Source organism: Sylvia atricapilla, chromosome 3, assembly GCF_009819655.1.
Source record: "Sylvia atricapilla isolate bSylAtr1 chromosome 3, bSylAtr1.pri, whole genome shotgun sequence".
Classification (NCBI taxonomy): domain Eukaryota; kingdom Metazoa; phylum Chordata; class Aves; order Passeriformes; family Sylviidae; genus Sylvia; species Sylvia atricapilla.
The window spans coordinates 57,854,135-57,880,447 of NC_089142.1; the positions used below are offsets into that span (position 1 = coordinate 57,854,135).

Sequence of the window (26,313 nt, forward strand, 5' to 3'; positions counted from 1 at the left end):
GCCCTGCAGCAGTTGGGCTGGCCTCCATTCTCAGCTGCACCTGCAAAGGAGCAGCTGAAGGCAGGGAAAAAGGCAGATTTGGTGGGGAATGGAGGTGATTTCTCCACCAAAGACACAGACACGAAAGGATGACAGCCAGGAAAGGCTGGGAACAGGCTTCTTGTTCCCTGTTGTGGGTGCTGGCTGATGGGTGATCCAGAAGTACTGGGTTGCTATGGGTAAGTTCTACTACAGGGATTCAGGCACTACTTAAAGCTCAGACCTGTATCTCCTCTCTTCTGAAAATGAAGAAGACTAAGCAGAAAGGGGGAGATGTTGAATCCAGCTGTGATCCACAACACCAGTTTTGTTCTGCTGAACACAAGCAATTCCAGTAGGTTCTTGTGTTAGCTAAGGGGAGATGATAAAAATGCTTTTTCAGTCATTGACTTGATGTGTGTTGATTTTTTTAGGGAAAAACTGACCAGCATGTGAAGATTAGGCCATTTGTAGAATGGAATTTTAACAGAACAGGAGTTTTTTTTTTTTTCTGAATGAAACAGAGCTTTTGTGGGTGAGGACTGGTTTAAATGCTTTGAAGGAAATTGTGTACGTACTATGAATTCTTCAGACCATTCCTGATTTTAACCATGAACTCTGTAGAGGACAGGTACATGCATATGTTTAGAAAAAAAAATTTACTTATGTGAAGAACAGTTAATGGATCTCTTTGCTACCCGCCTGGCACATTGTTGTTAGTTTAATTTAATATGTGCACTATTTCACGGCTGATATCTTTGAAAGTACCAGGTAGGAGCGTACATACATGCTGGTCATGTGGTATGGGAAAGATGCTTTGTGTATTCTAGGCGAGGAGAGAAACTACCCTATCATTGGCTTTGCTTGCTTATGCCATGATCTGCCATGAATTAATACTAGGGAACCTATACCGAACAACAATTAAAAAAACCTCAACCAACAAACCAAAAAAAAACCAAAAGGCAGCTCGAATTATTTTGGTTTTGATTTTTGTTTTGGTTCTTCAAAGTTGCCTAAGACATGGGACCTTACATTTCTGCATCAGCTGAAACCCGGGCGTCCTTCCCTCAGGCAGGCCCAGCACGGCGGAGGTGCGGCGCCCGGCACTGCAGGCTGGCGGCGGACGCCAGCGCCCGGGGCAGGAGCCCCGCGGGGAGCGAGGGGCAGCGCGGCCGGGCGGCTGCTCCCCCGGGCCGGAGCCCCCGAAGGTGCGGGCGGGCGGGCGCCCGTCCCGGCCCCGGGAGAGCGGCGAGGGGCCCGGAGCGCTGAGTCAGCGCCGCGGTGCCGCCGCGGAGGGCCGGGGGCCGGGCGGCGCCCCCGCCCCGGCGGTGCCCGGGAGGGGCGGGGAGAGGCGGCGGCGGGCAGGGCGCTGCCCCCCTTGGCCGCTCCTTATCAGCCCGGTTTGATGCTGCAAGGCGTGTCCGGGGATCTGCTCATGTGATGGAGCAAGAGGCAGGCGGGCGGGGGGGACCAGGGGAGGAGGTGATTTTCCTCGCTGCTCTCGGTTTTTTTCCCCCTCCCCCCCCCCCCTTTTTTTTTCTTTTTCTTTTTTTTTTTTTTTCTTTTTTTTTATTTTTTTTTTTTTGTTTCCCCCCTCTCGCGTCCTAAAGGAGTTTGCGGAGAGCCGGGCTCCTTCATTCCCGGCTGTGCCGCCGCCGCCCACCTCCAGCCCCCGCCCGCGGCTCCGCGGGGCAGCGCCATGGGCGCGGGCAGCTCCAGCGAGCCGGCCGCCCCGCAGGACGGGGACGGGGCCGCCGCCGAGCCCCCCCGCACCCCCCCGGAGCCGCTGTCGGCAGAAGACGCGGCGGAGCCCCAGCCACCGGCGGAGCCCGCCAAGGTAAGGCTGGGGCTGCGGGGAGGCGGGGGGGACAAGGGGCGGCGGCTCCCGCCGCACCCCGTGCCGGGGAAACTTTCCCGCCGCGGCCACCTGCCGCAGGGCAGGGCACCCCCCGGGCCGGGCACGGAGCCGGGGCGCGGCGGGGCCGGGACTGCGCCACGGCCGGCGCCGCAGTCATAAAACTCCCGCCGGCGGCAGCAGCGGCGGGGCGGGGGCCGAGGGCCGAGGGCGGCCGCGGGGCCCCCGTCGCTTTTGTGTGCGGCCGGGGCCGGGGCGAGAGGAGCCGCGCCCAGCCGCGGCGAGGTCTGCGCTAAGGAGCCTCCTGACTGCGGTCCTGCGGCCGGATCGCCGCGGCTCTCGGGGCTCTCCGCAGCCCCCCCGCTCCATCCTCTCCCCTCCCGAGGGAGCAGGTGGGAGGCGCGGCCGGGCGGGCGGCTCGGCGGTGCCTTCGGCGGGGCGCCGGGCGCGCTGTGCCCCCCTTCCCGCCCCGTCCCGCTGCCCCGGGCCCGGGCTCACCTGAGCCGCCCCCCGCCCGCCGCCGCGGGGAAGAGGCGGCGGTGTTGGCGGCCAGGGCCGGGGCCGTGCTTCGCTGCGGCCCGCTGTCGTACCGCATAGGGGGCAAGGGGGAGGGACTCCCGGACTCCCAGCCCGTGGGGAGCGAAGGAGCTCTGGGTATGTGTGATTTAAAATAAAGACGTTGAAGAATTGAAAGAAATTCTTTTAAAGCATGTCTGGTGTTTAAAAATAGATTATGAATGAACCCATTTATCCCACTGGAATAGGCGCGTTTAGGGGATTTTGGGACTGAAAGGGAGGTTATGTGCATCTGAGTGTTTACATAGCGTGGCTTTGGGGAGCTTGTGAGGGAAGAAATAATACCACGTTCTACCGAGATCCCCTTCTCTGGGCTCTTCAGAGTTCGGGTGCTCAGAGCAGGGAGACTCCGAAGTTTCTGTGACTGGTGCGTGGGTGTACTAGAGCTTGAGAACCAGTTATGACTTTGTTTCTTTGACCTTGTGGTTCAGATTTAACTTTCAAGTTGAATTTCCCATAGTTCCTGGCTGCCACTAGACCTCCTTGTGCGTGTTTTGACAGATTTGAAAACCACATTGCGAATGAACTTTAAATTAACTAAGATTTATTTTATTTTTTTTTAACCAAATAAGCGTTGGGGATTGGTGTTGGTTAACAAAATATTTAGCAGTTGTGTTGGGCAATTTTAGAATTCAAGATGCTGACATTTAGAAAAGAGGGAGTTTATATCGGACAAGCATTTGGCTATTGTGGTTGTTTAAAATTTAAGATAAGGGGACTTTGAAGAAGGGCTGTAATATTCATAGCCATGTTTATCCAGTTAGGGGAACTAAGACCCTCTAAAAAAAGAGAATCACACTAATACAGTTCTTAAGTGCAGATGATTATTATTATTAATACTGTGTTTTACGTCTTCTAAGCTTTAGGAAAAGTGTTTTCTAGTGGATTTCTGCCCAATTATTCAAGTAGAACTGTTTAAAACTGGGGAAGTTCTATTACCATTTTGCTGCTATAAGATGTTGTAGTACTGCTGTTCTCCTGAAACAGCTGGTTTTGCCTTCCGTTACATTGCATGAAAAAAAAAAAGTTTTAATGAAGTTTTAGTCACACTCTTTTTGTGTCTCATTTTGTTTGTCTCAATAAAGTAAATTCATGCAGATTTGTGACACGGTTTTTCATCATTATTCCTTCCAGCTCTTTGGAGTTGAAAATTACAGGTCTTGCAATGCCCCTGGAGAAATCTGTCAGATAGCTAATTTGTTTGTGGAAGATACAATGGGACTCTTCTGGAGGGTGGTCTTCTTTCTTGTGTTTTCCAAATTAAAATGCTTATTACAACCCTTTTAGAAGAAAAACTTTGGAAACTGACTTCAGTGGAATCCAGCTTGAGTGAGCCTTGGCAGGGCAATTACAAATAAACTGTCTAAGCAACTAGTCTTATACAGGCTATAAAATCTCTGAGAAGTTGTGCTTTCTTTTGTGATGTGAAATACTTGAAATATTTAATTAAATTTCTTTCATGATGTAGTTGCATTTTTTACAAGATGAAAACCTCTTCGCCTTTTCTTCTAGAAAGGAAGAAATTTGTAGTCATTAAGCTGTTTTGTTAGTCACATGTGACTATTTGGCCAGATACCAGTTTTTGGGTGTCTTGGTTACTGAAAAGGAGGGTGTATGTTTCAGTGCTGCTCACTTCCACAGCCCAGGGGGACCTTGGAAAGCACTTGGCCTGCAGAGCACGGGATATTTAGGGACCTTTGGACGCTGGCTTGTGAATGTGGTGGGTTAAATGTGGGCTCATGTGGTGAGTACCTCAGCTATTGACCCCTTCTCAAAAATTTCTGGTGAATTGCATATAAAGCAGCTCCAGAGTTTCCAGCCTCCTACAGTACTAGGACTCGTAACTGGTGGATTTCTTTACTGTAGCAAACAAGGCTTAAACTCTGGCAGTGGAGGAGCTGCTTCTCGTGCATAGCCATCCCACTGTGGGAAGCCACCTCTGCAGGGAAGTGTGAGAAATCCTGGTGGTACTAATCCGTTCAGCCGCTTGAACTGAATTAATCAGATGTGTGAGTTGGCACCTGAGGTCCTGTTGAAACCAAGGGGGCAGGGTGTGGTTCTACAGAAGGCTGATTTTTGTGATGGAGTTACCTCCTTGCTGTTTGAGCAGCTATGTTCTTTTCTCCCTGCCCTGTTCTTCCCTGCTTTTCCTCAGATGACGCAGTCTCACTTAGCTGTGTTGTGTCCTAGCCTTGCCTTTCGTAAGCAGGTTAAACTCACTACTCTTTCCCGAAGTTGAAATTTATTCTTGCTGGACCATTTTCCTGATCTGCTTGTGAGTTCATTTGGCTCCTACATTGTGCAGGTGAGACCAAGAGCCTGGACAAGGCAAGCATTTCCAGCAGGGCAGGACGGGAAATAAAGAAGCTTCGTTGGTAGCAGTGAGCTGGTGAAAACTCATTGAAACCTCACAGGCAGACTGTCCTGAGCAGCACGGAGGCCTGGAGCTTGGCCTGAGAAGGATTTACCAATTTCAGTAGTGAAAGAAGTAGGAATAAGATAATTTTGGTTTTGAAGAAGACCACACAAACCTTTGGTGTCCTGAACTGACAAAAGCCATCGAGATGGTTGGTGAGGTGGTTCTTGTATTCCTGCCTCCTCCCCAGAGAACGTGAAGCTTCTCCTTTGTTGCATCTGGCACTGCGTGAGCTCATTCAAAGAGCTAAGCCCTTGGAAAACTGTTCAGTTCTTTGGCAAGGTCATTCTCTGTGGATTGAGCGAGATGTGTTGTCTTCTGGGACTGAGCAGACGCTGCAGGTACGGGGGAGCAGGCAGGATCTCGTGTCTGGAGTTGGACAGGACACTTCTGTTGACACTTCTGTTGGTGGCAGCATGTGACTGGATTGGTTTGGGTGTCTCCATATTGTGAGCACCTTCTCTGTTCATAGTAGTGATGTGGCTGTCACCCAGCTTCCAATTTTGATGCTAAGCATCAGAGAGGTGGAAAAAGCTGCCCGTGTGGTGCCCTTTTCTGGGGCAGAAGGTGACTTCAAACCATGTGGGCAACACCAGGATAGCTGTGTCATCCTACCAACATTGCAGTTAACAGTGGCAATGACACATACGCCACTTTTATTTTATTTAGAAGTTTGAGGTGCCAGCTTTAATGCAGGTTTCTTTTTGTGGCCCTGTGGAAGGAGCCAAACTTTGTTGGAGCAGCTACATGAAACAGTGTAGGGAAACTTCTAGACAGAGATTTTGGAAAAATACAGGCATGCTATTCTTGCACCAAAATCTAGGTTTGTCTCAGTTCATGTATTAATGGGGATTGATGGCTTGAAAACTGGTGTGGTGGATTCCTGGCTTTCTGGCATACGAGTGTCCCCAGTTGAGCAGCAAGTCATTCAGTGTTTTCGGGATGGTTTCCATTTCTGAGTATTAACTTGATTATGCTACCTGTGTTGTAATGAGAGCAAGTGTGTGCTAGACAGTAAATATTTGGAACTGTCTCCTCTAAAGAAGTTACCAGCTGAGATGTCAGAGTGTCTTATTGTCCGAGTGCCTGACAAATAACAGCTGGGACAGACTTACATCTGCTGTTTAAACAACTGCGTTCTGGCGAGGCAGTTGAGTCAGTCTGAAAACACTACGTTAGCAATGGTGAAACTAAACTTAGTCAAGGAAAGTCCCTAGACTGTGTCTCTGGGAGCCCCAGTTTGAGACATTTGCTCTGAGGCTGTAGGGTTCCCCTGGTTCAGCAGGGTCTGATTCCCATTATACACTTCCAGCTGGGGAGGAAGACTGGTACAATTCAGCGGTGAAGTTTGGAGGGCTGACCATGCCTGTGGAGTGGCTGAGGTGAAAGCATATGAATGTGTGTAATTGAAAAAATGCACAATGGAAATTGGTGTCCTAGCGGCACCAAAAGCGTGAAATAACCCCCTAATCATATAGCAGATAAGAGGGAGGTGGTAGAGGGAGTGGCCGGGCACTTTGAAAGCCCAGGCAATTAGCTTGCGTTTGATGTGGCAGAGGCTAAAGAGATGCAAAGAGGAGCGTCGGGACTTTGAAAGTCCTCCAGGTTGGAAATGCGAGCCTGGGTGGGGTTGCTGAGAGGAGAGGAACCTGCTTTGTGCTCGGCTTTGTGTTCCGACTGGTCCTTAGAGCCTGGGTGAGCTGTACCTGGGAAGTGCTTCCATAAGGTGCTGTCCGAAAGAGCTGAAAGATACGGGACCTGAGACGGAGCTCAGTTTGGTCAGGCTTCAGAATAACAGATTGGGAGTCGTGCTTCTTTCACAGGTTGCAAAAAGAGATCACAGAGATGAATTGGGTGCAGAAACCTTTTGGTGTTTTGGGTGTTCTGTTTTATCCATTTGGATTTCGAGCGTAGTCATCCCTAAGGAGGTGTCACAGTGAAGTCAGGCTGAGAATTGGGAGAGAAGACAGTAGATGGGGAGATGAAAGGTTTGGAGAAGAAAGTTCTTGGCATTGTCTGCAGGAGACAGAAATAACTAATGAAATTAAGTGGACTGTTATGGGCCTTACAGAGGAAGGGCCTTGTGTTTTCTTCACCTGGAACTTGCAGTCTCCCACAAACCTCTGATGTTTAGTTAAAGCAAAACAAGACAAACTGCTGTGAACAAAGAGTTGGAATGATCCAATTTTTTTCTTTTCCCAAGTGTTAGTGTTTGAAGTTCTTTTTAATAAAGCAGCATGTGCTAAGAGCAGATCCCTTGAGCACACCAATAGTCTTCCCAGAGTTTCAAAATCAAACTCCAGGAAAAATACGAGAGACCATTATGTTAGTTTGCTCAGTTGTTCAGACAGCTGGATCTGGCTATTTTAGTAATCTAATGTAGAATCAGTGTAGCAGGATTAACAGAATGAGGCAAAATTAACTCTGGTACATTTGGGCCTGGTGTGAGGAATCCCTGGAATGGTTTGGGTCTGGTACAAGGAATGTTGGGAATGGTGATGATTGCTGGTGGGGGAAGAGGCTGGGTGCTGCGAACCCCTCGGGAGAGTCTGCTAATGCACAGTGAGGCCAGGGACCTGCACTTCATCGCATCTCATGTAATTTGTTATCTAAATTTCTCTGTTTCCAATTGTGTGCGTTTAATGGGGTCTAACTGTCGGGCCCATTGCTGGATGCAAGGTGGAGCAGAAGCTGCTCTTGGTTAGAGTGGTGTGGGCAACAAGCCCTCTGCATTTTATCTCATTAGCTGGGTGCCTGCCCTTTGCTTCCATCTTTGTGGTGAATGTGAGGCAAATATTAAAAAAAATACATGCAGGATATATCGTAATGGCGTGACAGAAACTGGAGTGTTGCTTTGCTAATGGCCCTTTGTTTTGGGAATGAAGACGCTGAAAGATCAGTGAACTGGATAACCAGTTCTCCTTGGTTGCTGCTGTGTTTATGAGACAGCACATTCATAAATTAATAATCAAAGGAGTGTAATGGATGTGTGCCACAAAAAAACTGATAAATGTTGGTAAATCTGCCAAATGTAATGTCTCATTACTTGTAGATAAATGCATAAAGATGAACAGAGATTTCCTAATACTGTTAGTTTTTGTCTTTTTAATTATTTTCACCTATCTCTTTAAACTCTGGTGTTGTATTTGTCCAAGCTTTACAAGTATTCTCAATGGAATTAAGAACACTCCTCACCAAATTAGATATAATTGGACTAAACTGCAGTTTAGATCCCTTCAGAGAAATGAAGCAGTTAATGTGAAGGAAAACTGAAATTAGTTTCTTTTGAGGACTAATGCAGTGGGACAGACTGCACTGACCCTCGTAAAGAGCCAGAGCAACACAAAACTTTTTTCTTTTTTTTTTTTTTTTTTTTTTTAATAATGATCCTGTTATGTATCTCTTCACTTTACAAACTCCCCAAAGGTTTCTTCTCCTTTGCACATGTTTTAATTTGGAAAAAAATACAATTGTTTTATTAGTTTTGATTATTCAATTATTTAAAGCAGAATACTTGATTTGAAAATCTAGGTTTGCCTTTCCAAGGCCAAGAATCACATCAAGCTCTTTCCCAAGAGACTGGGGTAAAAAGGTAGAGTTATACTGCAGGTCTGGTCAGATTTGAAAATACTGAGGTTTTCCATGTATTTACATTTTCTACTCAGTTGTGACTGACAGATCCTGCTTCCACAACTAGTGAACAGGAATTATAATTATACTGTCTAGTTGTAAAAAATGCTTATAGTCTTATATTTAGTGATGCTTTATATTTAATTCTGTTTTTCATACTGGAAAATATTGCAGATTTAACAGATCCAAAGGGTTATCTGCTAGACCCAGTGACTTCTGAATTTTGGTCTGAAAACCACGTACCTTTAGGATTATCTAAAGTCGCTGTTTTACTGAATGCACTAAAACTGTAGAATAAATTTAGAGCTGGGGTAATAGTAAGTACTACCATTATTAGTATTTTATCATAACAGTCTGTGCTCAATTTAGAAAGGGGACATGTTGTACTGCATTGAGGTACCAAGTACCTCTGTATTCTGGTTCTTTTCAGAGTCCATTGGTGCTTATTAGGCAGATGGTTAACTGTGTACATGTGTGTCTGTGTATACATGGGACTAACTTTAAAATGGTGTGCTGCCCAGGGGAGCAGGAAAGAAAGGCAAAAAAATCTTTGAATAACATGAGGAATGCTAAGATATTAGTGCTGTTGCCTTTCTTGTGACTTGAAAGAATTGTTGGTGCTAATTCTTAGAGTGTCATCTTGAAATAGTCATCCATTGGCTTTTTCTTCAGATAGCAAAGTTCCCTGAGAACCAGTCAAGTTAAGGTTCTTCTTGTGTTTGCAGGACTAGCAGTTGTCTTTCAGGAATGAATCAGTAAAACTTAGTATTATTAAAAAAAATAGATATTGGTTCTCTACTAATTTTGTACTGAAGAATCTTAAAGCCCTTTCAGAATTAGGTAGTCGTTTTCTCTGCCTGATTTTCTTGCTTGTCTTTGATCAGTTACTGCCATTCAGCTAATGCTGTATGCAACTGCAGAGGAGCTTCCCAGGGTTTACGTGCCTTTGTTCGGTAGTGTGGTGTCTTTATCCCTCCTGAGTTCCTGCGTTTTAGATTTATGGGCAGGATGATGTGAGAAGTGGGAATGTAATCTGAATGTTGAGCCATTCTGTATTTCTTCTATTTAATATCTGGTCTCAGCATGTGAAAACTCTGAAGCCAAATTATTCCATCTGTGGTATTGGCAGTGGAGCAGAATGGGATCCTTTTTCGTGAGGTGGATTATGTGGCTGTGAAAGGCAGCTTTGAGGAGCACAACAACGCCGGGTGGAAACAATTTGGCTTAATTAAGGGCTTCTGAACCGAAAATTGGGAACCTGAATGCACACACTTCATTGCCTGTGGAAGTGGGGTACGGCGCTTCTCCCAGATCTCACCCAGTGTGTGAAAAGAGCCTGGTGATTAAGAGGAAAGCCTTTTTTCCTGGCACTCTGTCTGTTGATTTGTCTGTTGACTTGAAATTCTGTTGCAGCAGGCTAATTACTAATAAAAACAAATAAATAGATTTCCCCATTCAGAAGGTTAATGTCGGGGGGATTTGGAAGAGAATTGTCAGGAATGTGGCATCTTCCTGATCCCAGTTTGGTGCTTTGGGCGTGTAGTTGTTAGATCCCATCTTTCACTGTAATGTATCTGTGGTACCTTTGATTAATTAACAGGGCTTCAATGGCAGTATTTTGGGAGTATAGATGAGTCATAAGACAATGATATATAATTAAGGTTTGCTGTTCCACCAGAGGAACTTCAAACCTTCGCTTCAGGAATAATGATTAATTAGTTAAAATGGCTTCTGTTGGAAGGTAATAGAATCAGTTGGAGAGCTAGTTCATTAAATATAGGGTAATCAATAAATTAAAGGGTAATTAAGTATCTTAAAATGACCTCAACACATTCCATACTTTAAAAATAAAAATATGCTTGTGAAAGTATATTTCTTACAGGGCAAGCCAATACAAATTCAGAAAATAATTAAAATGTATCAAGTGTGGAAGCTGAGAAACAGATTCTTCTTTTCGCACGTATTAGCAAATCTAGAAAAAGTATTTCAAATGCTATAAGGCAGAGTCCCAAAGAACTGCAAAGCTCCTTCCTCCTGTAATAATAGTTTCTGCCTAATAATAGAGGTCCAAAAATTCTAGTTTTAATCTCAATTTCACTGCATTTCCTCATGGGAAATCCATGTGTATTCTGCTTTCTGTCCTCAATAATTCCGTTTCTTTGTAGTTATATTGTTGATGGTGATAAGATAAGCACATCAGTAGAGGAGCAATACCAAAGGCTGTATTGTAGAGAGGATTCATTCATATATCTGAGCAGTTGTGCCAGACACTTGGAATGAAGAATTTCTTTCCATCAGCTAGATTCACCTTATCCTGGAGTTTTCCTTCATGGAAGAAACCAATTTCTACACAAGGTTCTAGGCCACTGTCTGTAAGACCTGCTTCTTCCACATATTTAATGTGGAAGAGCAGAAAGATAAGTAGTCACAGATTATGTTTTGGTTTTTTTCCATCACTGAAGTACTTTTATTAAATAAAAGTTAAAATTGCTTGCATGTATGTATTCAAAATGAGAATAAAAGAACAATATTCTGTGCAGGTTGGGAAAGGAGTCTGGCCTAATACTGACATTTTCTTTTTCTTGCTTTGTCTCTCCCTACTACCATCCTTCACTCAATATTTGACCACGCAGGCTTTAAATGCAAGTTTACCAGTACCTGATGTTAGTGAAGACAATGTGAAGCATGATGCCTCATCACAGGAGCCACTGCAGCTGGGAGCTGTTACAGCATCTAAGGAACTGGGTGAGCAGCACTCGGAGGTGGCTTCACCGCTCCAAGAACCACCCAGAGAGCAAACAGAGTCTGCTGAAACAAATGGTGAGTAAGAACATGTGTTTAGTGGGTATAGCATAGAGGCCTGTGTGCTAAATGGGATGAGAAGTAGAAGTGGGGCTTGACTAGCTGTCTGCTACTGGACAGGTATTACTCAAGTGATCTGTTGTTGCTCAGGTGCTTCTAGGACATTGTTTCGTGGGAGGTGTTTCCTCTGTAGGAGAGGGTTCAGATGACAGATGGCTTGTGGACTGAAGGTGTTGGTGTCAGTGGTGGAGATCCCCACCTGTTGCCACTCTCAGCTCTGAGTGCCTCTGCTTGTCTGCTGCCCATCTCGTGACCATCCAGCTGTTAGGAACAGCTCAGTTTCCACTTCTCCTGTTAGTTCCTGCATAGGCCTGTCCCTTCCTTTGTAAGGCAGAAATCCTTTTATGTTAATTCATTAGTGATGTTAATGATAAATGATTTTGCTTATAGGAAGGGACGGGCTAATCCGTTGGTTTTACTTTGATTAAAGTTCCCTTTCCTACAGCTTTTAATCGGATTTGCATTTGACCACAAAACCTTTCTCATCATAGGCATCCCTGTGTGTTCTGTCTTGGGGATGTCTGCCTTGCCTTGCTGCGCAGTCAAGAACGTGCTGTTCTTTCTCCTGTGTGATCTGGCAGCCCACCTTTCCTGCTCTCATCAGTCTCTTCTTGCTTCCCTGTTCCTGTTCACACACACACACGTGTGTTAAGAGAGATCTGCTTCAGCAGTCCTGCTGCCTGCTGGCCTTTTTGGCAGCATGGCAAGAGCGGGGGCTGGTTTTCAGTCAGAGCAGGCATCTGCTGCTGGTGGTGGAGAGCAGGGAAGGCATGGGGACGGGGTAGATGGGGCATTATCTTCAGTGTCAGCCTGTACAGTAGCTTAAGGCATGTATGTAACCCTTGCTGTGCTCTAGGGTTTGAATCCTGGTAAAAGCAATTGTTTGTCACATCTTTGGTTTAATTGCCATAATGCTATTATCCCAATAGAAGACTATCCTGTTTTATCCTGAGCTTTTGTGCCTTTTTTTTTTCTTTTTTTCTTTCTTTTTTTAATCAAACTAGTAGGGGGTTTTGACACTATAAAAATGGGATGCAATTTGTTTTATCCTCTGTGAAACTCCACTTCTCTAAAATTTTACTCCTAAGTGAACAGGGATAGGAGGAGGGTAGTTGCTAAACAGAATCATAAAGAAAGAGAAAATACCTGGTGTTTGGAAGTAGCGTCAGAAGATTTCATGTTGGTATTCAGCTTCTGGATTAAGTAAAAAAGGCTCTTAAAAGGGCATGAATTTCATGTTAATAGTCAAAGATTATAATTATTATTTAATAATCCTGGGTTGTACAGAAATCGCATTCCAAGGATATGTAATGAAGAGGTGAGGGGCTCTGTCTGAGTGCAAGTAATTATGTGTAACCTGTAGCATGGCATGATGTGAACATACAAAGCATTAGGAATTTGGATTTGAGGAGATTGCCTGAAAAACCTTGGCTTTGTTTGGAGGATTGTTTCTCCTGTGGTTGTGTGATATTCCTGTTGTAATCCTGTCTTGTCAGACAAAATCTTGTGATTTCATCACTGTTGTCAGTGGAGCCAAGTCTACGTGGCAGCATTGTTTTTGTGAAAGGGAAAACAGTTCTATGTGTTTGCTCTTGAAGTAAAAAATCCCTTTATGAAGGTGATGCAGCACATATTTCCTAGTAATGGCAGCTGAAAATTACATAATCTGTAGAGAGAAATAAAATCTGCCCAGCTGAGCACTGAAAAGAGTTCCTCAAGTAAAGGTTATGTTCAGATGTTTGTTTGTGTCCACTCCTCTGGACCTTAGAGAGTCTGCTCCACCTCATGTGTCCTTAGGCAGATGAATAAAGGTGGAGAAGAGGTCTCTCTTAGTTGCTTCATGCGGACAAATCTCTCCACATAGAAGAATGTTCCATTTTAGTGCTACACTTCATGTTCTTCGCTTCATGTTCTCCACTCATTGTTTATTTCACCTTGCTTGCAAGTCTGAACTCAGAAGTAAAGCGCTGAAACATCACAAGTGCTTGCCTACAGTAAAAGAGTGTTTATGATTTAAGGTTTTTTGGGTTGGTTGGTTCTCATCATCATTATTTGAATCGTGCATGCAGAAGACCACTTAAGGCATAACCTAGACTCATTAATACATAAGTTGCCACTATAAAATTAAATTAACCAGATATTCTGGTAAATTGGCTGGGAAGTTGGCTCTGACAGTCAGATGAGGGCTCAAAGTATCATCAGAACTTTGATTAAACATAATCAGTTGTAATCAAAATAGAAATACTGTTGTTGTAATAGGAGGACACCTGTATTAGATACTGAGCCTCTACATTTTATCATATTGCATCCCTTTTTTACTATCAGTAGGAGCATTAAATTATTATAGTACAAGTATCTGGAGTAACACGTTTATGAAATTCTTAACAGCAGAATTTGAGGCAATTTATAAGTAGTTAGGTTGTAGAGAATTCCAATTTTAAAAAACCTCTCCAGACAAATGAAAACAAAACAACCCCCAAAGCAGACCCACAGTAACAGGCAAAGGAGTAAATAGTTTGGTGTGGAAAACCAGAAGTGTTTTGTATGGTTTTGTTTATGAGGGACAAAATCCATGGGGCTTTTGAGCAGCATCTTTTGAGGCTGGGTGTGGATGCTTTGTGGGAAGCTGCATCGGGAAGGCATTATAACAGCGGGGACTGGAGCGGGCTGCTGGTTGGAGAGCGGCCCCCGGCGCCTCTTCGCTTCGGGGCAGAGGGAGATAAAGGCTCGGAGCAGCAGCTCCGAGACGGACCCTGGGAGGCACCGCGCTTGTGCCGGCCAGCGGTGGGAAGAGCCGGGGGCGGGGCCCGGGGCTGTCCGGGGCCGGGGGAGCGGCCGTGGGGCTCGGGGGGACGCCCAGCCGTCCGATAGACAGACTTCATCGGGCAGCCTCTCAGTCAGCCGGCTCTCTCTCCGTCCGGGTGCCGGGGCTGGAAGCGCCGCTGCCGCCCCGCTGCCGTCGGCTGGGGCTGCCCCGCGCCCCTGGGAGGAACCTCGGAGCCACCGAGAGGGGTTCGTGGTGTCAGCGTGGCTTCAGCCATGCTGGGGACAGTGACGATGGCGGGTAAGGCGCTGTGGCCCCCCGGGAGCCGGCACTCGCGGTCTGTGCCTGGGCTGTGCTGTGCGGCCGGCAGCAGCATCCCGGGGCTGCGGCGGTGCCGGGGAGCCTCGGAGCCCGGGCCCCGGGGATACCGACTCGGGATTTCCTGGCAGGGTTAGCACTTAAAGGGTCTGGCTTAAGTATTTTTATCTCGGTGAGAACTGCTTCCAAGCGAAGGTCGCTGAAACTTCAGGAAGTGTCGTATCGCCTCCATCGGCCCTACGATGTGATGGTACCTGTGGTACGAGGCTTTATGAATGTGGAGGTGCGAACTGGGTGTTTTTCTGCAGGGCAGGGCTGTGACCTGGTATCTGAAATTGAGGAATAGAAAGAAAAAGTGGTGGCTGCCCTGAGGGTGCTGGTTTACGTTAATCAAGCAGTAAGGCACTAAAATACCTTAAGAGCTAAACTTCGTGAAATTGAAGGGAATATGGAAGTTAGCATCGTTTATATGTTGTAAAAATATTTGCCTGAGAGAAATGAAGCTGTTACTCTATTGCTGTTTTAGCTTGACAAGGTAAAATTCAGAGGGGATTAGCAGCGTGGCAAGGGGCTGTGTGTGTGTCTGTGTCTGGAGGACAGTGGGATCCCAGCCTGCAGTACCAAAAACTCGATCTTAAGGAATTGGCGCACAAGCCACTGAAGCTGAGAGCTAATACCGTAAACTAATTGTGCACTCTGAAAAGATGAGTTTTAGAGGAGCAAAGAATTACAAGAAAGAGCACTGCTGGGTTTGCACAAACTTACATTTGTGCAAAATCTCTCTTTTCTCTGGGAGACGAAGTAGTATTGTGAAATTTAAATAAACAAACCCCGAGTTTTTTGTAGTTTTTTTTTTTCCTTCCTAAAGATAGCTAATTTGCATTGGAATTTCTCTCAGATGATGTAAGGCTCTAGCTATCTAGGAAATCCTTATTTCATTGTATTAATAATTAGTCTCTTGTATACTGTTTGCTAGAGCCAGTGAATGAATTCAACAAATAGGGGGAGTTTATTCATGCAAAATACTTTAACTTTACAATACATATTGACAACAACGCCTGTAGAAGTGCAGCTCCATTTGGAGCGGGCCCTGGGGAGGACTGTACGTGATTTGAATCAGTGAGTAGTAGAGGAGATATCCTACTGCTGTTTACAATAGGGTTTTCATTAAACTCGATGTTTAATGAGCTTATCACATGCTGAGTCTTTTTCCTCAAGGGTTCTGTATTTTTTTTATTTCCTTCTATTGTTAGCAATTAAAGGTTAAACTGTTTTTCAAAAGCAATGTCTTTATAGGTTTGCACAGTTTTGATCATTTGAGGTTTTCCTTATTTAATAATTCCTGTGATAGAACCTTGGAATTTCACTGCAGCACAGCTGCTTCCATAGTACATTTTGCAAGAACTGCGTTTAGCTTGTATGATGTGTTACCATTTCTTGGAAGGTACAGTGTACCTCTGCTTATTGGTATGCAGTAGTGTATTAAGCTGTCATGTGTCTAATTAGTGCAGATGCAGCTTCATCTCCTTTGTGGTGAGTTTGTGATATTTACTTTAGTCTTTATGTGGTCGTTTTGATAAAGGAAAAAATTTCAATCTGCTTTTCATTGTTCATTAATCATTAGGGTTTCTCAAAAATATCCCAGCATTTACTGGCCTGTATTGCTTATCCCATCTTTGTTGCTAATGGAGCCATGAATTTTTTTCCTTCAAATACCCAAGTGCTAGAGTTGCATCTAGCTTGCGCTTGGTGAATAAATTTTATTTTAAGAAGCAGAACCAAGTCACTGAATGTGAGATGTGGACAGCATGTCTAACCATGAAATTTCATAAATATTTGTAGCATGCTGGTTTGGTTCCCAAACAGAACAGCTGTGCCGGTCTGAGAGCAGTTTCTTACTGTGAGTTTATTTAATGAAGAATTTTTAACTACAGCAACTATATCCAAGCCATAGCTAATCACCCTTCTGGCTTTAAAAGTCTTCTGCTTGTTTTTAAAGAACGGTATAGTTCTCTGATTTTTAGGGCTGTTTCTTGAAACACTGAAATGAAAAAAGAAATATCTTAATCTAGAATAAATGAAATACATAACTTTTCCTGTTGGAATTTGAGAAGCTGGGCTCAGAATTGGAATTTGAGAAGCTCTGGGTTGGAGCAGACAAGTACAACTAAATCAAAATCTTCTAAAATAAAGATTTTTGGGGAATGTTTGAATGTTACAGCATCAGAGTGGAAATGATTGTGTGTTTGGTGGTTTTTGTTTGTTTTTTCAGTCACTTTTCTATGATGTTGTTTTTTTGGGATGCTGCTTCTGCTTTCTAAATGAGCTCTAAGCCATGAAAAATAATAGCAGTTTTGCAACTTGTTCTTTTTTTCTGGTTTTAAAAATGAACACAAAATTATGTGGAATTTTTAAACTTAACTCTTCAGTTGCCGCCTAAGTACCAGAGGATGGAAGACTAAACAGTACTTGTTTCAAAAGCTTTGAAATAAGAACATGGTTGCAAAGCTCATGAATTGCATAGATGCATGGTGAGATTCAGCATGCAGAAATCTCTACAGATCCTCCCTCATTATTTAATTAATCTGAAAGAATTTGCTCCCTGCAATGAACATGCTAAGTCAGTCCTTAGAAAATTGAGTGAATAGAAGGGAGAAGGATGTAGTATGTACTTTCTATGGAAGAATTGTTTGTACATTGAAGTGGAAATAAATATGGTGTGTAGCAGGCAAAGGAAGGAAGGATTTGTGAAAAACACATTGTTAAGAATCAGTAATGTCACAGTTGTAGTTAAAAAAAGTTAAATTGTTAGAAGGATAACACATAATCATATTTCTGTGTTATTTTGTTACTGCTAAGTGAGTAGTGCATTTGATTTATTGAACCCAACCTTCTGAAACTTTTAACCAAAAGAATCAGAATCTGTGGTATAATGCCCAGTTTGTACATGCTGCAGTGGAAACTTCAAAGCATAGATTGGTTTTCTCTTTTTTAATGCTAAAGTGCTCAATTTCATAAATAATTCCAAACAGCTACTTTATTCTAAATAAATCTGTTCAGGGTGGGTTTTTCAAAGGTACTGTAATTTCAAGCCATTTTTAATTGTTAGGTTTTTAATTACTCACTTGGATCAATTTTTATCCTTCCTTTATATAGTCAGTGATGTTTTTAATGATAATTAGAAAAATTGTGCAGTTAAGAGAAAGCAGCGTTTGAGAAATGCAGGCTTGGTTCTGGTTTTTTTAACTGCCTTCTTTTTGTGTCTTGAGTTTTAGAGCAGTAGCTGGTGGTTTGTTTGTTTGTGAGCATTTTTTTCTTTTACAAGTTGTATTTGTAGCAAATCCAGACGCAGTGTTGGAAAATGATGGTAAAATACACCTCTTGGCTGCAGCATTTGCTTTTGCTCACGTGAACCTAGTGAGAGAGTTGTGTATATGACCAAAAGCACGATTTGACCCTAAGCACTGAATAAAGCACAAAGTCCTCTGGAGCCTTGCAGTGGCCAGAGGAGTTTGTGAGATGGGCGCTGGGTGTGTGTCACATCTATCTGAGAGATTGAGAATGTAGGGAATTCATGGAAAAAATCCAGCTCCGTGCTGCAAATCCTTAGGGGGAAAAGTCAACCAACTCCAGATGTTGACATGGTTGACTTCGAGCACATGAAGTGCGGTGGATTTAACTCTTGCAGTCAGAGTGCTTTTTTTTTAACTCTTTGGCAGCTACCGGGGGAGAAACACATTTTCACTTTTGGAGAGAGATGAGAGCTGGGAGCAGTTAAGTTGCACTGCTGACAGTGTCCATCAGTCTACAAAAAGAAAAGTTTAATTATTCATTTTATTTTTAATGGGCTCAGACAGGAATTCAGTCATTTTGAAAATACTAATTCTCCAACAGCTGATTGGCATGCTCCTGGTAAAAGAGAAATAAATTCTTACAGTGGATGAAGTACCTATGAAATTGTGAAATCAAGCACCTTTAAGTCCTTGAGACTGTCAGTTTTGAAAGCTTCTTTCAGAATAAAACTTGCAGTTATTAAAACGCAAACAGTACCTTGATTAAATTAAAAATATTTGAAAGGTTAACTGGTATGTAAGCAGTTAAAATAGAATTTCAGTGTTGGTCCTTAGCCACACTGGATTTAAACAGCAAAGTGTATCAATTTTATGATATCACCCCTGATCTTTATCACCTCCTCTAGGTGTATTTTTGTTGTATTCTATTCCTTGGCTAGCACATAACTGGTAAAGTCAAGTCCTCCTCAGGAAACACCTAAGGAAATGTTATTCATATCTGTATTTTACTGTATTTGGTTTTTTCCTGGTAGCTGTTTGGATGAGCCTGTCTGGTGTTTCTTAAAGGTGCTTTCAAAACCACTGAATTAATTCAGAAAGTGTTAGTTGTCTTGCCAGAATACCTGGTAGTGATGTGCTAGAGAACTCTGACCATCAGTGCCTTGCATAAGTAACTTCCATACCTTTCTGCATTCAAAATTGCACTGACAGGGTTTGGGCACTGAAATGTCATTAATAAAAACAATCACTATAGAATTCACCTACTAAATACAAAGTTCCAGTTGTGTACATTGTGAAAATACAGCTTGGATATTCGTGTCTCTGGGAGCTTTGTCACACAACAGTGGCACCCTCCTGGCAATGTGCAGGTGAATTTCCTGCATGGCACCTCCTTCCTCAAACACCGAGGAAGGGCATCAGAAATTTGATTCTAAACAATCTTCCAGAGTTTTCAAGTGTTAAAGGAGGTAAAGTAGAGATTGGGTGCAACAGCAGCAGGTCATTTAACAGCTGACTGCCAGAATGTTATCTTGGGGATGAAATATCTTCTGGACAGGTTAAATCCTTTGGTGGAATTGAAGGGGGAGTAGTGCTTGGGCTAGGTCTGTAATTATATCATCTGTGCACTATGAGGGAGAGATGGAAGTGTGATGTGTTGTAGCAGAGCTGTGACTTTTCAGGCTGGTATTAATAAATGTGCATTCAGTCTGTCAGTATTTCTGTTAGTTTTTCCTTTTGCACTGTGTTTAGTGAAGTATTGCAAGGTTACGTGTTTGCTGGATGGACTGAAAAGGAAGACCTAATTACTGTCAGCTTAATTTAACAGTTTTGAAAGGTTATCACTGCCTCTAAACTCTGTGTTCTCTTTTTTACGATTGCATTTGCTGTCTTAATGCATACCCATACCTTCAGATTTTGTAATAGTCACAGCTCTTTTCACCTGCAAAATATTTTACAGAGACATTGTCTTTCTTAGGATGTTACAAACGCATCATTTTATAAACAGAATAAGCAAAAACCCTTTGAATGCTTATCTTAAATATAAAGGCACGCCTTTATATACTGGTTTTACATATTATCTCTCTTTGGAAATGGAATGCCTCATTTATTCATATTCTTTTTCATTCCACTCTTACAGTGATCCCACTTATCTGTAATACCTAAAAGTCATCTTAAACACTGAATTTACACTAAACACCTGTGCTTGTTTGGGACTAATTCAGAAGGAAACTTCCAAAGGGGTGCTTCCTTAAGGGAATTAGGAGAAAACCAGGAATAAATAAGAAAAGAAATGTCATCTTTTCACAATTTTTTTGAAACCTCAGGATTTTCAATTATGAAGGGCATACGTTCCCAGGGAGTGTTTGCAAGAGGAAAGGTGAGCCCATAGAAATTCATGTCTCTGGCTGCTTAGCAGTTCCCAATGCCTTCTGACTTCACTCCCTCTTGCCTTCCTGCCCTTATGGTCATTCCCACTTAGACCCAGCATTCCCCACTGGCTCTCAGCCCTGTATTTCAGTTTACCTTTATCTGACTCGTGTCATATGGAGATTTTCATGTCTAAGAGTAAGCACATTGGCATTAATGCAGGGCTGGGACAAACAGACTCTGTAGACGCTGTTTCCAGCAGAGATACTAAGATGCTCATGAGCAAATTTTTATTCAGTGTTAAATGATTAACATTTAGCTTCATAGCTGGTTAAGCCAAAAGAATAATTTTTAGTGTAAGCAAGCTTAAGAAAATATTAAAGTACCTGTTACTAAATAAGTATAAAATATGTGATGTTCTGAAGATAATCTCTGAAGAAATGTCTCTTAACTTTGTGAATTCCCATTAAGCCATTGACAGTTTTCTGTTAAATTATATAATTCAGTGGAAATGACAAGGACTTTATTTCCAGACCTAGGAATAAATGAACACAGACATGAAAGCGGTTCCTTGACTTTATCCTTGTATAGTCTCAACATACAACTGAATAAACAAAATGTAATGTTTGATTAATAAGAGTTATTTTGTGTGTGGCTTGTTCTGGTATTTGCAAGAGGTGTATTACCAATGGACTAAAATTGCTGGCTTCTTCTTCAAAATGTCTCTTTTGTCTTGCCCTTCTCCCTCACAAATGGTTTAGTTCAAACATCTCTGGTCTAAAATTTTGGGGAGTTAGCATGTTAGCAGAGGTCAGGCTTTTAATTGAATTGGGAGTTAACAAGTGAGGTAAATAATATTAAACTGTTAGATAAAGGAAAAACAAAAAGCTTTGCTTGTTTTGACTTAGAAACAACAACCAGTAGGCTGCTGATAGTGAAACATAATTTGCTCTTAACATAGCATTTAGAAACCAGTATCCTTGTAGATTTTGTTTTCCTTATTATGTAGTTAGTTCCAGCCTCACCTGGGCGGCATTGTCTGTGTGCTTCTGAAGAAGCAGCACTTAATACAGGGGCAACCAGGCAAGAGGCTGTGAGGGACCTCTGGAGATCAGGTGTTCCAGCAAAGCAGGGCCAGCTGCAGAGTCAGAGGCAACTTCAAGGTGGTTCAAATAAAAACCACATCACTTCAGGGAAGTCGATGATCACATGCTTTGTAAAGCTGTCTCCTCCTGCCTCTGGGCATTGACATGTACAGCTTAAAAGAAAGGGAACGTGCCTTCTTCTAGGGTATTGCTGTTCAGCATTGAATATTTTAAAATAATTTTATTTTTTCATCTTGGCACTCTTAACAGGTTTGCTCAGAGAGGAGAGTGTGTTCCTTTGTGGCCTAGCACTTTTACCTGTTGCACAAAATATAGGGTCAAGAACAATATTAAACTGAAATCCTGGCTGCATTCAACCCCAAGAATTTTTTGGTGTCTTGAATATGCCATAGATTTAATTTATATGCCAGTCTCTGAACTTAAGTTGGCCAGAGGAACAGTAATACTTAAATTATCCCGGCAAGACTGAGAGGGGTGTTGCCAGTGACCTGAAGGAAAAACTCAAATTGTCCTCAAAGAAAAGATAATGCAAACAGATGTGGGCAGTGGAGGATTTTACCTTCTTGCATAGTAAGAACATTGTTCATTTTAAGCAGTGTGGAGTTGCTGTATGTATATTGCATGCATACATACATTGTATGGGAGAATTCTAAAGATTCATGGTCTTCAAAGCACTATATTGTTAGGGAACTGTTTTGTAGGGATTACAACTTTTCAGAAAAACAGGTAATTTCCCATGGGGTGTTTCCACATCTTGCTGCTCTTTTGAGACAGAGCTGTAAAATCAGCTTTCTTTTTTTGTCATCATTTTAGGTCAGTGGTCAACAGGTTTTTAAAAGTTTTGTTATGTTTGCAGGCTTTTTTGTTTGTTGGGTTTCCTTAGTATCTGTCTGTGTGGAAATGTTTATTGAGCTTTGCTTCAGGAGTGATTGCATATATTATTCTGTATAGGCTGTGACAGATTTTTTTTTTCCTTACTTAAGTTTGCCTTAAAGTAAAAAAAAAAAAAATACAAACCCAAACAAACCACACAAAAAGAACTGCAAAATTGGAGAATAGAATAAGAGAATATAAGCTTGAAAGATGCATTTGCAAATAAACTGTGGAAAGAATTGTACAATGATACAAAAAAAGAAAAGAACAGTAATTATAGAACAAAAACTAATTCTTAAAAATGTACTAGTAGCATATAGGAAAGGTACACAGATAGTAATAGAATAAGTGTGTTTATGAAAATTGGTAATAATGAAAAAATATATAAAAGTATATTTTAACATTAAATTTAGAAGGAAATTAACTGGGGCTTTGTTGTTGTTTAAACAGTTGGACAAACAGAACATTCCAGTGTGACTTTGAAGGAAGAGGCTGAAACTATGGAGACAAATCCCTCTGACTCGGGCACCAAGGATGGTGCAGATGCTGAGAAGGAAGATGCTCATTCAATTAAGCAATTGCCAGCTTTGGAAGAAGCTGCAGAAGACCAGGTGGCAGAGCCACAGTCTTATGATCTGGGTTTTAAAAAGGTTTTTAAATTTGTTGGGTTCAGATTCACAGTGAAGAAGGAAAAGACAGGAAAATCAGAACCAGTTCAGCTGCTTACTGTAAAAAAGGAAACACAGGTCCCTGAAGGAGCTGAGGATCAGAAAGAAGCTGGCTCAGAAGAAACAGCAGTGCCTGAGGATGTGCTCTCTGCAGAAGACAATACCAAAGATACACCAAAAAATGAAAAAACAGAAGGTGAATCTCCTAAAATACCAGAAGCAAATGAGGTCTGTTCTCAGCCAGCTGCCTTAGCCACTGAAACTGCGTCGCCATTAAGAAAACTTTTTACTCAAGGATGGACTGGATTTAGAAAAAAGAAGAGTTTTAGGAAGCCTATAGAAGATGAACAACAGTCTCCTGTGAAAGAAGAGGAGAAAGAAAAAGAGAGGACAACATTAACAACTGAAATGGGTGAAAAGGAGGAGAAACCTGAGTCTGAGAAGCAAGATGAAGAGAGGAATATGACAGCAGTAACTATTGAAGCACATGAGAAGGAGCAAACTGAAGGTGAAATGCAGGAGTCAGACAAGACTCTGGCAGCCATAGGAGTAGAAGGAATTGAAAAGAAAGAGGTAGTCAAGCATGATCAGCAGGGACAAAAAGAGGACCTGGCAGCAGCAGCTGTAAAAGAAAGTGCAGAGGGAAAAGAAGATGATCAAGAAAGGAAACTGGTGGAAGTGTCAGAAGATCTTGGTAAAGAGGAAGAAAAAACTGAAGAAAGAGAGGAAGAAGGTGAGGTGACAGACAAAGCACTAAAAACAAAGTCAGTGGTACCTCTAGTCACTGACAGTGTGAATGGAGAATTGAAAACATCCTCAGAAGTCTTACCTGTGGGAGAAAATGTGGAGTCAATGGAGAAGTGTGAAATAGATGACAGAACTGAAATAGTCTCTGAAGAGACATTTGAAACAGGATCTGTGGCAAGGGAAATTTCTAGTGATCAGCTTAAAAAATCTGAAGGAAGAGAAGGAAGTAAATCTGCTCTACTTGAGAAAGAGACATTAGATGAAAAAACAGAGGAGGCAGAATTGCAAATGTCACCCACAGCAGATGATGTTGCACAGGGAGAAGCTTTGGGTAGAACCACAGAGAAGAAAGAAAGCGAAGAACATGAAACCAAGTCGACTCTGAGTGCTCCTGAATCAAAGTCCTTTTCTGCTTCTGAACATTCAGGTGACACAGAGGCTAATCAACAGTCAGTCAAACCCACTGATGAAGGACTACAGGGAAAACCTGGCACAGATACGACTGATACTGTTAAACCAGATGAAACAACTGCGGAAATAACTTCTGATGAGGCAGCTGGAAAGAGACCTGCAGAAGGTATCACAAATGAAGCAGAACTCCTGTCTTCTCAAGAAAAGACTAAACTACAAGGCAGCCCCTTAAAGAAACTGTTTACAGGTACTGGATTGAAAAAACTGTCTGGAAAGAAGCAAAAAGGTAAAAGAGAAGAATCTAAGTTAGGGGAACAGGGTGAACCAATTCAGCACTTATCAGATTCCCCAGATAGCCCAGAGGAACAAAAGGGGGAGAGTTCTGCTTCTTCTCCTGAGGAGATGAATGAAATTCCCTCTTTGGAAAAACCTGCAGATGGAACGCAGGTCCCTGAAAGTGAAGATGCCACAATTCCAGATGTGGAGCGAAAAAGAGAAACTGTTACACCCTGGGCATCATTTAAAAAGATGGTGACTCCCAAGAAGCGTGTCAGAAGGTCTTCTGAAAGTGATAAAGAAGAAGAAATGGATAAGACAAAGAGTGTTGCAGTACCTGCAACTGAAAATGTTGTTGATGAGAATCAGGGAGAAATCAAAGAAAATGGGATTGACCAGAAACCCGAGAAAATTACAGAAGAGCCCAAAAGAAAAGTTGATGCCTCTGTGTCCTGGGAAACTTTTATATGTGTAGGTTCTTCAAAGAAAAGAGCCAGGAAGTCATCATCATCTGATGAAGAAAGCCAAAAAGTAGAAGAGTCTGGACAGAGCAAAGAAACAGCAACAGATGCAGTTCTTACTAGCTCTCAGGAGAGTGATCAAGGACAAGGGAATTCCTCCCCAGAACAAGCTGGAAGCCCATCTGAAAGTGAAGGTATTTCAACATGGGAATCATTTAAAAGGTTAGTTACTCCAAGAAGGAGATCCAAAACTAGAATGGAAGAGAGAACTGAAGACTCTGTTGCAGGATCTAGCCTGGAGCATTCAACATCAGATGGTGAGGCTGGAAAAGATGAATCGTGGGTTCCATTTAGAAAACTGATGCCTGGGCGCAGGAAGAAAAAGTCAGATGGGAAGACAGAACCAGCTCATCTTAAACAAGCAAGAGAAGACATGGCAGAAACAGCTGAAGAAGATTCTGATATTCCAGCTGTTGTTCCTTTATCTGAATATGAAGCAGCAGAACAGGAGAAAATGGAAGCCCAACGAGCGAAAGATGCTGAAGTGATGAGGGAAGAGGAGACCCTAAGGATAGAGCAAGGATCTGAAGGGCTGGCACATGCAGTTGCTGTTAGCATTGTGGAAGAAGAAAGGGCAGTGTCCAGCATTGAGGAACGGTCACCATCGTGGATATCTGCTGCTCTGACAGAATGCATTGAGCAGGCAGGAGAAGAGGAAGAGAAAGAAGCTCAGAAAACAGCTGAACAGGATGTTACTATGGAGGATGCAGTGGTAGCTGCCAAGACAGTGCCAGAGACTAGAAAGGATGTAAGTGATGACACCATAGCAAGTGAGGCAGAGCTAACCTCTGAAGCAGTGACTGCTCTGGAGACAGCAGAAGCTTCCTGTGCTGAAGAAACAATGGAAGTGTCCCTTGCTGAGGAGACAACTGAGATGGTTTCTGCTGTTTCACAGTTAGAAACTCCAGATACTACAGAGGAAGCGACACCAGTTCAAGAAGTAGAGGCCACTGAACAAAATTTGAAAGAATTGGACAAACAGACACAAAAAGTTCTTCATGAAGTTGCTGAAAGAGTGAAGTCAGATGTAACACAGCTGGTCGGTGAAAGAGCTGTGACAGAAACTCTAATTACAGCAGTACAGGGACTTGAGTCGGAAGTGAAAAGTGGTGCTAGAGATGGGAATGTTGTAGGCCAGGAAACTGTTCTGCTTGAACAGTCCTTGGAAAAAGAACACAAAGAGGATGGTTACCAGCCCCAGCAAAGTGCAGGGAGCATTCAGGGCCAAAAGAGAGTTGAAGAGAGTGTTTTACCTGAAGGTTCAGAGAAAAGTGAAATACCTTCTGTGATGGAAGAAAGCACGGAAGGACGTCAAGGATATGTAGAAGACCATGAAGAAGTAAATGAAGTACAGAAGACGGCAGAGGAAGAAACTTTATCACATGACAAAGAGTTTCACAGCATCAAAGCCATTACTCCCAAGGAGGAGCTGCTTGCAAAGCAGGAGCCCTCGGAACATCAGAAACTGCCCATAACAGAGTTGACACTGGATGAGACAAGAGATGAATGTACTCCAGAAGGAAAGCCTGCAGTAAGTATTGCATATAATGCAAAGGTTGACTTATTAAAGAGAAAAATCACTAAGTGTTAGATACTATACCTCGTTTAGAAC

The 26,313-nt window shown here is 42.9% G+C and overlaps 1 protein-coding gene across 2 annotated transcripts in view; it reads left to right on the forward strand.

The window, feature by feature from the left end:
• The first annotated feature begins 1,702 nt into the window (after positions 1 to 1,702).
• The window catches only part of AKAP12 (A-kinase anchoring protein 12), a 30,382-nt gene continuing 5,771 nt past the window's right edge, over positions 1,703 to 26,313 (forward strand). Inside the window, exons 1-3 of one of the 2 annotated variants that reach the window (XM_066315480.1) lie at positions 1,703 to 1,855; positions 11,129 to 11,315; positions 22,529 to 26,232. In XM_066315480.1, coding sequence (XP_066171577.1) covers positions 1,718 to 1,855; positions 11,129 to 11,315; positions 22,529 to 26,232 — 4,029 coding nt within the window. In that variant the 5' untranslated portion in view covers positions 1,703 to 1,717. Of the gene's footprint in view, positions 1,856 to 11,128; positions 11,316 to 14,301; positions 14,422 to 22,528; positions 26,233 to 26,313 lie in introns of those variants that run through there. The other variant, XM_066315481.1, reaches the window with a different exon arrangement.